The sequence below is a fragment of the Thunnus maccoyii genome, chromosome 15 (assembly GCF_910596095.1).
Source record: "Thunnus maccoyii chromosome 15, fThuMac1.1, whole genome shotgun sequence".
NCBI lineage: Eukaryota > Metazoa > Chordata > Actinopteri > Scombriformes > Scombridae > Thunnus > Thunnus maccoyii.
The window spans coordinates 9875852-9887221 of record NC_056547.1 but is presented as its reverse complement, the minus strand read 5'-3'; the positions used below and the strand labels follow the sequence as shown (position 1 = coordinate 9887221).

Sequence of the window (11370 nt, the reverse complement as noted above, 5' to 3'; positions counted from 1 at the left end):
ATTATTTTATTGTTGATTGACTAATCAATCAGCTATTCATTGCAGCTCCATTTGTATCATTAAAAAAGACTATTTACAATGAATTAAGTATCTTAAGGCCCAGTCTAATGTAGCCATGATGATGCAGATATTTTGGTAATTTAAGTGTTTCGTTCATAAAACATGTAGCATGTAGTAGGTGTATTAATAATTTTCAAATGAGGAAGAAAGGAACTTTGTTTTCCACACTGTTGAAAATTATCTTTGGTTTCACCACGCAGCGCCCAGAAAAACAACATAAAACAGGACAATTGACAATAAAATAAACAATAAAATATGTACAATCAAATAAAATGTACTATATACAATACTGGAGGAAGTATTCATTACTGCAATATATCTATTACAACTACAAGTCCTGCACTGGAAAATGTCACATAAGTAAAAATAGGGAAATTAAAAATAATGCAGAAAAACGGCCTCTGTGAGTGTTTAACTATTGTATATTATATATATAAATTGATTCTTATTGCTGATGCACTAATGTGTTAGTAACATTTTACTGTTTACAGGCAAGGTGGACCAAATTTTAACACTTAAATATACTGTTTGGTAGTTATGTCTGTAACAGTGCATCACATTTTATAAGGTCATTATATGTTTTTTATGTAAAATATGAATTTGTAACTAGTGTCAGATAAATATAGTGGAGTAAAAAGTTCAGTATTTCCCTCTGAAATGTAGAGTAGAAATATAAAGTGGAAGAACTCAAATAAAACACATGTATCTCAACATCTTCCATACAGTACTTGTGTAAATGTAGTGCTATTCTACCGCTGACTATATGCAAATCAGCTGAACAGTGTATATATGCAGTACTGTAGAGTACATGCAAATAGGTTGGGTTGCTCTTAAACATCTCTTCTATGCAGTCTGAAAACATACAGAGTCAATAGGTTCTCAGTGGTGCAGCTTAAAACAAACATTTTGAGCCGTCATAACCTGTCATTCAACACTCAACCACATTATTGCTTTTGCAGTAGAAATACATGGCCTATAAACCGCAGCTAAACCACGAGTCTCGTCTCCACAGATACAAAGAAGAAAATGTTCTGAGAAACTGGAGCAGCCTGAGTTCTCCTAATTAAATTAGGTCGATGTGTTATAGGAGGATGAGATTATCGAATTTTGAGTTGGTTACTGACTGACAGACAAAATGCTAATTTTATCTTTTTCATGGTTTTAATTTTCACACTATTTATTGTCCATTAACTCAGCCGCTGTTACCACATACTGAGTTTGCATGAATCAGGTGTTAAAGAGCAGTGTGGTCAGTGATTGCTTTATATATTGTACTGTTGCACAGTGGATATATTTAGCCACACAGGCAACAACCTGTTGGGGAAAAGAGAAAAAAAACCCCTCACACAGTGGGTCCAAAGAATTATGACTCATTCACGGAAACAGTTTTCCATTTATGTGCTGATCTTTCCTTGCTTATGGTGCACTAAATACACATTCAGCACAATCAAATACACACACACACACACCTGACTGAAGTTGTGGAACAAGGAAATGTTTCAACATACTGTAGATACAGAGATAAAATAAAACATGACCGGTCCTCAAGTGACAAAGAGTCACACAGGAAATAAAGAAAGAAACAAATGAAAATACAGTAAAAGAGTAAATATTCTCTTTTAACATGATTAATGAAAATGTATGATTGTAATTAGGCAAGATGCATTAATGTGTGTAAAAAAAAAAATAGCGCGCAATCCTATGAAGGTCAAGGACAAACAAGTTTAGAAATGAGTGATGACATGAAAAATGGCGATATACTACATTGTGATCAGTATCTTGTCTCTATGCAGCCTAAACTCTCCAGGAGGAAGGGTGTAGGCTGCCCTCTAGATGAGGCCCCTCTGCCTGAGTGGTGACTCGCCTTCACATGAGCTACAGTTCTCATTTTTTTATCTTTTCTTCAAGAAGCCACTCTCGGGTTTCTTTGCCAATATCCTCCACCCAGCGAGATGGTGTGAGCTTTTGTAAGAAGGTGTAAAATAATCTATCAGTGAGGAAATGAGAGGTGTTTGTGAACTGCATTGTTGTGAGTGTAAACACTGTTGTTTGAAAGACAACCAAGAGACATATATGACCTTTAGCTGTGTCCCAAATCCATGCTACACACTTATTGTATTGTATGTATGTAGTGTGTTCCCACTGGGAAAATGACAAAATTAAATAATGATAAAACCAAAAACAGTTGGTATGCACTCTCTTGATTATGTTCACTATTGCTCAATCCTACAAGATTACATGTTGCTGTTATATATACATATATACTCACCAAGCACTTTATTAGGAATACCCGTACAATCTAACGTAGCTCTGCCATAAATTCAACTTACTACTACTTATCCTGAAATTATATTGTCAGTTTCTCTTGTGAACTTGGTGTTCTACTCTTGAAATAGTCACTCGTGAGATTTCCACTTAAGAAAATGAATGATTACCGTTGTAAGAGCTGAAGTGTAAAAACTAATGGAGCTAAACAACAGACCTGTTGCAGTGTTACATGTCAGTTTTCGTGGGTAACTGAACCCATATGTCACCTCACACAATATTAAGATTATACCTGTAGATACCAAGACTTACAGAAAAACAAAGCAAACAGATGTTAAAAACCTATTTGACGTGTATTAGTAGACAACTGTGAAATCGAAACATAATAAGTTCACTGAAATGGAATAATCGATGTACAGAACTGACACATTTCCACACATTTCTAATCTGACCTTCGTGCAACATTTAGATGCATCAGATAAGATCTTTACCACTTTTTTTTTTTTCAGGCACTTGTGAAAACAGCAAGTCCCTCTCTGTTCTCATATCTTGAAGCTAATAACCCAAAAACTGAGAATAATAATCTGCAGTCTGTCACAATTAAAAACCTGTGCCAAGGCTGTGAAATTATATTTGGGCTCATAAACTTTGGCTAGACAAGACACACTGTTCTACTCACACATGTCTGAAATGCCATTTAGGGCATGACTCATGCTCTGTCTACATCTTAGCGTAATATGCAAATACAGAGGCCGGTGTTCATGAAAGGAGGACACACTTCACTGCAAGTGTGCACAAGTGAAGACATGACACACTGTTCTTAGATTTCAGACAGGGTGAGGAGCACGAGACAGACAGGCAGAGTGAATGACAGGAGGGGATTAAACTGTATTTATTGTAATTACAATGCAAAATTATTAGTGAAAGGCCTCCTCCCTTCCTGTTATACCTCAGCAGTGTTGATAACTTGGACAGAAAGTTGACATCCACGGCCTATTTTCTACTTTACCATTGTAACGTGTATCTCAAGCTGTGGCGTTGTTATATACTTGGTCCTGGTATTTTTTATGTAGGTCAACAGAGAGGAGCTTAGAGGGATCTTAGTTTTCAGTTTTCCTGCTTAAATGACAGACTCACAGTTTTTCAAGTCTGTCTTAAAACAATAGTGAGGAGCCCAAATGAACATTGAAACAGGTTTTTCTTGCTGTAATCGCTCCTCCTGTTCATACTGATCATTAGAAGATCTCTTCATAATGCACTTACAATGTCCTCCTTCTGTGCAAAAACGTAGTTAAAAGTTAATCTGAAGCTATTATGAAGCTTCAGCCGTCCAAATGAGTCAAATAAAGTGGATATCTTTCAACATTACAGTCTTTTTAGCGCCAAAGTCCCTTTTTTTGTTACTATACTTCCACCGCAGCTCAACAGGAAAACAAATATCCACTTGACATGACTAACTCAGACTGCTGAAGCCTCATATAAGCTTCATTGTGGCCCACCATCACTTATATTGAAAGCACATTTGAAGGGGATCTTTTAACAGCCAGTATAACCAGGAGGAATTTGTGTTCATATGGGCATCTGACTGCTGTTTTAAGACAGACTTGAGACATTGTGAACTGTTGCAGTGACATTACTGTGTGCGTGGAAGCCTCAAATCGTTAAAGACATAACTTTTCATTACACCATAATTTTCAGTAGTTGTTACCTGATTGGACGGATTCGGTCTATCATTACACACAGACAAGACGTGTAATTAACTTGATTGTCGGTTCTTCACAGAGGTGAACTTCTTTGGTCCTCAGATACACCTGGGCCTCTTTGAAACGGGTCCATTTAAAGGGCCAGTTCACCCACAAATCTATTTCTCTCTTAGGTCTATATCAATTCGTATCTCTCCATGTAGGCTTGATAGTTTTAGTTTTGTACAAGGATACAAGGCCTTTATTTTCATGAAATTGTGTTTCCTAGAGCTTGGTGATAAAGTCGCTTCAATGCAAGAAGGTATTTGAACTTTAAAAGAATTTAAAATGAAGGTTTTAAAAATATAACTCCTTCACAGCCACATTTAATTGCAGAGGGGTGTAGACGCGTAGTCAAACATTTGAGATCGTACAGCTTTAGAAATGGTTGGGGTATGTTTTTATTTGCATTTAACTCGTGTTGAATCATTGCAAATTGCACCCATGTGAGGACAATGATGAACAATCAATCTCAGCTCATGCCATAAAACAGTGTAACTTGAATGAGCTAAATAGTAGTAACACGTTCATGATCGTTCTCTACTTTATGTTAAATAATCGACGGTTTAAAGCCTTTCTGTTAACATTTTCTCGCTCGGTATTGCTATTAAATGCAATATAATGGTAATAAATGTCATTCAGTGGTTACTGATGGGGGGGCGGTTTCATCATAAACATAGAAGCCAAAGCAGATTATTACTGTAAGTGAGAACTTCAACATTGTGAAACTGTGCCCCCTCAGAAACACTGACTACTGAGTGTAATAAACCAGAGGTGGGAACTTCCTGTGTAACCAGTTCAAAAGGATCTGACCTGATCATGTTTGCTCCCCTCCAGCAAGAGGCTGATGTTTATCAAGACAAAAACCTCTCGCCACAAGAAAAGTTTCTTTCCGTCAGCAGCCGGTCTCATCAACAAGGCCCAGGACCCCCACTGACACGGACTCTATCCCATCCATGGACTTATATTTGCACATCTGTGATTTTTGATCTAACGTTGCGTGTTACATTAATGCAACTTATATTATTATTATTATTAATTGCACACTGTATATACTGTTTACACTATTTACACTATTTCCTGGTCAATATTTTGTATATTTCATTTCATTCTCTTCAATTTAAAATTAAAAAACCTGTAGCAGCTCTTCTCGCTTTACGTATTTTTACTGTAAATGTCTTTCTTTCTTTTTTATATGCGTATTATATACGTAATTTTGTGCACATTTTGACTGTTATGCACCACAACACCGAGGCAAATTTCTTGTATGTGCAAACCTACTTGGCAATAAACCTGTTTCTGATACTGATTGTGGTGCTCTAATGACCTTTGAAGGGAAAATCTCTTACTCATGTGCAGTTTCAGAAAACAGGGTCATCAGCCACACCTACAAACAGATATCCTGAATAAGAGAGTTGTTGCTTGAGAAAGTTTCAGCAGCATGTTTGCAGACCTGAAGAGGTTTGACTCCCCCTGCTGGATGTAGAACAATCCTGCTGAAATACAGAAGTGCAACTGTTCCTTTTTACAGTGTTGATAAGGTACATACAGTATGTAGGGCTGCAACTAACAATTATTAAATTATCGATGAAAATCGATTCGAAAATTAATCTATTATTTGGTCTATGAAAAGTCAAAATGAAGTAAAAAACGTCCGTCACAACTTTTCAGAGCCCAAAGTATAGTAAGTCCTTAAATTGCTTGTTTTATCCAACCAAAAACCCCAAAACATTTAACTTACTATCATGTGTGATAGAAAAAGAGCAAATATTCATAATTCAGAATCTAGAACCAGCAAATGTTTTGCAATTGATTGATCAATTGTCAAAATAATCGCAGATTAATTATCTTTTGATCGATAAATTGATTAATTGACTAATCGTTGCCGCTCTACACATATGTACAGTGAAGATAGTAGTTGTGGGAACTACACTGTAAAACAGAGTTATTATTAACACTACATAGACAAATATTGAGATAATTCTCCTTTATGCTCATTTTGTTATTCTGAACTCATTTATTTTTCTGAATACATGGTTTCATTTTTATCTGCTTTTGTTTTTATATTTGTTTATCGGTACATATTAATAAGACAACAGTTGATGATTCCTGCTTGAGTGTGTATGTTTTAGTGGACAACTTTTACCTCATTTGAGAGGTTAATAACAATATCTGGTTTAAGAGTGTAATTATCAGGATGACAATGAGTCATAGCACTATTTTGACCAAATTCTATATTCACAAATCAAAATTGTTAAGAAAAAAGCCAAACTTTTCAGAGCTGATATCAAACGATGCATTTCCTCTATACTTGAAAGTACAATTTCATTGTCTTTTATTACAACCTTTAGTCCCCCTGGCGTGTTTGTAGACACAAGATGTGTACAACACTGTAAACTTGTTGTATACTGTATCAGTGAAGCTGTTTTCAGTGGCGTAGCCAGGCAATTTTTCAATGGGGTGGCACAGAAATCACTAGCCTATTATATGAACATTAAAATGCATCTAACTAGAAAATACAGTGAATCCAACATTTTTTCTTATTCCTGCAGGTAAAGTAACAAAGAAACTTACACTATAGGTACGAAGTACAAGCTTAGTTTTTATTCTGGGTAATTTCATGTAATTATTGTACTTTCTATCATGGTATTTTTGAGATGTATGAATAACTTAGTACTGTACAGTGCAGCATCGTGTGTCCACGGCAAATTTCCTTCTGGGACAATAAAGTCTTATCTTACTATTAATACTAGTACTTCTAATATCAACAGTAGTAATATTAGAGGTGGAAAAGGAGATCATGATGATAAGACAAGATATTCCAGCACTAAAAGTAAAACTGTAAAAAGGGTGACATCTTAAATAAACTACATTACCCACAAGTCAAGTGGGTCATGCGCAGGCGCAGTGAGTCAGTGTCATGACGCTGATTTTGTTGTCTTAACCCAGTTACTGTACTGCCTTGTCTCATCTGTGACAGCAAGCAGATACATGCAGCAGTTATGTAGCTCATATAAGAAGGACTTTACCCCGTTGTGACCGGCTAACGTTGGCTGATGTTACGGTCCTCTCCGGGCTCCTTCAGGACCGTTTGTGAAACTGCCGCACGTCCGTTAGTCAACCAGACAGCTAACTCAGCTAGCCACACGCTAGCAAACAAGCTGGTGTGAGTTTGCGATGTGCCGCTGTTTGTTTTTCTGTCCCTCTCGTCTCGGATAGCTTCCTAACCGAGCTACATCTTGTGTATGGTGTTAAGCAGAAAAACACACCGCTATCACCACCTGAGGCTGCTGTAGTTGTCGTTGTCGTTGCTGTCAAGATGTGGCAAAGTGTCGGACTCACACTGCTGGTCATTGTGGCCACACTTGTCTGTGCGCTGCTCTTCATGCTGTTCGGTGAGTTTCAAACACAATAACCTTGATGAGTGACTTACATAACTCTGTCTCACCATTGTCCTGACTGGGGTGTAGTAAAGCCGGGGTCACTTTTTATTTACATGCTAATAAGAGACTGCGACACACAGTAAATTAGCTTAATGATTCTGTTTAAACATCATTAAAGGCACAGTTTTCCTTCAAAAATGTTAAACTTTTCCTTGTAAAGCTACCTTAAATGACAGGTCAGAGTGTATTGAATGTCTTTGACTGACAAGTTTCGATTTCAGTAAAGAGTTTCTATTTTTATCATGTGCTGGGGAGCAGTCAGACCATAACCATGTCAGCTTCTTCCCCCTCCTTCCCCTCTGCATGTTCTAACTGATGTGAGCTTTAAACCCCGCTAGAAATAAACACGTTTCTGTGTCAATCCGACGTTTGTTTATGTTAGATTTTGTCTGTGTACATCAAGTTCATTTTGTAGTCTCAGTCCAGCCTGAGACAGACAAGACTGCAGGTGGATGTTCGCTTGAAAATGAAATGATATCAGAATGAGTCATCTTTACTGGCCAAGTGTGTTTACGCATACCAGAGAGTTTGACTCTGGTTTAGTGGTTCTCAGTGTACTTACACAGAATAACAACACAACATTCTTCAGAGGTACATGTGAGGAATATCTATATATAGGTGAAACAGTTTCTGTGAACTGTAAACAGGATACAGGTAGTGCAAAGATGTGAAAAGTGCTGGGATAAATATTAAATGGTAAAAAAAAAAAAAAAAAGTGAAATGTTACTAGGGCTGGGTGATATGGACAAAATCAGACATTTTTGATCAAATACCTCAATACTGATATTGTGACAATATTGTAGTCTGTTGTAGACTGTTGGTGGTTTCTAAGGGTGCAACGGATTGCAAAACTCGCGGTTCAGATCATATCATGGTTTCGGATTATTTTTCAGATCAGCAAAAAAAAAAAAGGGTGACAAATATAACTTTGCTTTCCATATATTCTGTAAAACATGTAAAGCAAGGAACTTTTTGCCCATGGTCTTAAATGAAAACAACATTTAAGATGTCCAATGTTAAAATATATAAAATATTCAATACTCAATCGTTAAATTAAAATGCATTATGAGGCATGATACCTTCCTCCTTTTAAACATGGTAGTGAATGAAACAATTGCCTTTGTCCACATCATCAAAACTTGATGATAACTTACAAACATAAACAATCAACTGTGTTCCATTACACCACTGGTGCTTTCACAACATATTTACACGATGAGATTTTTGATGAATAATCATCAGTAATGTGGATATAGTGACTAAGTGGGTAAAAGTAAATAATGTAACAGCTAGAACAGTCTGGTAAGTTCAGAAAATGACATCACTTTACTGTAATGCAGCCTTTAAAACCAGGAAAAGACAAAACTTATGCCGTATCACGATACTACAATACCCCTAGATGTTACTTTATATACATATAGTAGGTGGTTATGTGCAGTATATATAGCCTGTGCAAACATACAGTAATTAATGAAATGTATTGCACATTTTGTGCGTATACACTATGTGTATTATAAGTACGGTGGGTATTATAGAGTTACAGTGTTATTGCACAGTGCCTCAGTTAACTGTTTATAAGTGTGACGGCGAGAGTGAAGAAACTGTTCCTGTGTCTGGTGGTTTTGGTGTACACTGTTTGGGACAGCTCATTTATTTATTTATTTATTTATTGAGCAGTGGTGTTCACTCCTCGTCCAAGTGAGCCCTAGCAGCGCTATTTTCCATCTCTCCTTTTTACGTTTTACTTCTGACAGATCTTTGAAAAACTTACCACTGTCAAAGTTGCAACTCTGTTTGGTATCCAGGGGCCTGTTTCACCAAATTCGCAAGATGCGAGTTTCGACTTGCAAGATGAGATCATTTCCTCTCATGTTGATTTTGACTTGTCTAACTAATAAAAAAAAACAAATAACAAACTCTATACTTGCAACACATGCATGAGCATGCATGAGGATTGTAGACCTCATAAATCTATCTGAAATTTAAGAGCGACAGATGTTTGTGAAATGGGGAAATTGCAACATTTGTGATCTGCGTGTAAGCAGTGCTCGCAGATCGCTTTAGTAAAACGGGCCCAAAGTATCTTTAAGAGACGTATTTTGTTTTGAATGACACAAGAAAGATGCAAAATACGCTTTTAGGAATAAAAATATAAAGTAATAGAAATTAACACATATTGCGTATAGTAATACTTTTCCATTTTAAGTACAAATTGAGCAAGGACGTTGTATGAGGCTACCATGTTTGTTTGGCTTGGGAAAAGGGGTTAAAAATCGTTTTTATTGTGCAGTGGATGGAACATCTTTTCATCCAGACGAAAAGAGTCTTTGAAGATTCTGGGAATCATTTCAGAACAGCGTCAAATGTTTTTAAACGGCCTTCTGGGTTTTCAAAGATTTGTGTGTATTTATTTTTCATAAAAACAGATGTTTACCTCTGTGACTCAAATGGAATACTTTCTCTTTTTTAAGAGTGTTTTTTTTTCCCTCTTCTTTACTCCTCAGGTTGGTATGTAGTCTGGCAGCTCTTCTTGTCCAAGTTCAAGTTCCTGCGCGAGCTTGTCGGAGACGCTACCACACCGCAGGCTGAAACTCAACCGTCCGAAACCAAGAGCGAGCGCGCACCTAATGCACCAACACGAAATCGGCCCCGGACTGCACGCCAAAGAGTTGCCTTTCCAGAGAGCACTTCATAGATCATCCAGGCACTTTTTCCTCCCACTGGCCCTGCGATCTACACTACACAAGGAGCTCGTGGACACTCGGTAGTCACAGTCAGCCCTTCTTCTCTTCTTTTATCTAACCGGGCAGATCTCCTGGTTTCAAAGGGAAAAGCCATTTACAGTACTGTCCATTTCTGAATACCACCTGTTCATATGTTTAATAATGTACAGTCGTATGTATGGAGCACTGACTCATGGTCCTGCAATAGTGACGGCCATCTTTCACGAGTGGCCGAGCTGCTTCCTGCCACCTGTGTGGAGAATGAAGATGCTCCATCACACGAAGAGAAACAACGTGTTAATTCTCTTTATGTACATGTTCTGTATTTTTAGCAAAGTAGGCAGATAACTGTTAAAAACTATAAGCTCGTCTACATCATTTCAACAAGAACAACTGAAGATAAACGCAAAACTGAAACAGTGATGTGTACAACTGACAACTTTTATTATCTTTAAAACATAACAAAGTGCAATGAAAGGAATGTTTATGCTGTCATTTAGTTATTTCTTGCACAGTATATGTATTATGGAAACTGTCTCACCCAGTAGATAATGCCCAAAGCTTCGTAAAAGGAAGATGACGAATGACAGGAACTCATTCCAGTTGTGTACAATGTGACACTTTTCTTGCAACTTCTCCTTCGACCTTTTTTATAGACTTATACTTGAAGAGTCAGGAGAACGTTTAAAGGAAACGACTGTTGTTAGCTCTCTGGTGTTCAGAAGCTGCTACACACATCGTTAGCTGATGTCCTGGAGCAACGAAACGAGGCTCCCCTGCTGCAGAAGACTTGCCCGAGAGGTGTCTGAACCCTCTTCCCCCCCCCCCCCGTGCCTCTGTCTGTACCAGTGCCTGTCTAGATGGCATCCACTGTTTGTTAAACGGCCTCTTATCCTTTTTATAAAGCCGGCGGTAGTTTGAATTCCATTACAAATCAAAGCTGACCAGAGTCTAGTCAATGTTTATGTAATACAGTCTCCCTCCAGGTTAAACTTATGTAACTCTCGCACCTTTTTATCAGCAGTGATTTTTTTTTTTTTTTCTTCAGTGGAGCTGTAGCTTCAAATAAATAATGCCATAAATATGTTGAGCCCTGTCCTGTTTGCCTCAAGTGGAAAAGTTGCTGTTATTGGGGGG

General features: G+C 37.4%; 1 protein-coding gene across 1 annotated transcript; it reads left to right on the top strand.

The window, feature by feature from the left end:
- Window positions 1–6970: 6970 nt before the first annotated feature.
- Window positions 6971–11370, top strand: smim13 (small integral membrane protein 13). The gene is made up of 2 exons (XM_042435636.1): window positions 6971–7462; window positions 10015–11370. Exons 1-2 carry the CDS (start codon window positions 7387–7389, stop codon window positions 10203–10205), a joined length of 267 nt encoding a protein of 88 aa, XP_042291570.1. The 5' UTR covers window positions 6971–7386; the 3' UTR covers window positions 10206–11370.

Coding starts and splice junctions, on each gene's coding strand:
- smim13 (XM_042435636.1), top strand. CDS start 7,387: ATGTGGCAAAGTGTCGGACTCACACTGCTGGTCATTGTGGCCACACTT. Junction 7,463..10,014: donor GCTGCTCTTCATGCTGTTCG/GTGAGTTTCAAA, acceptor TTTACTCCTCAG/GTTGGTATGTAGTCTGGCAG.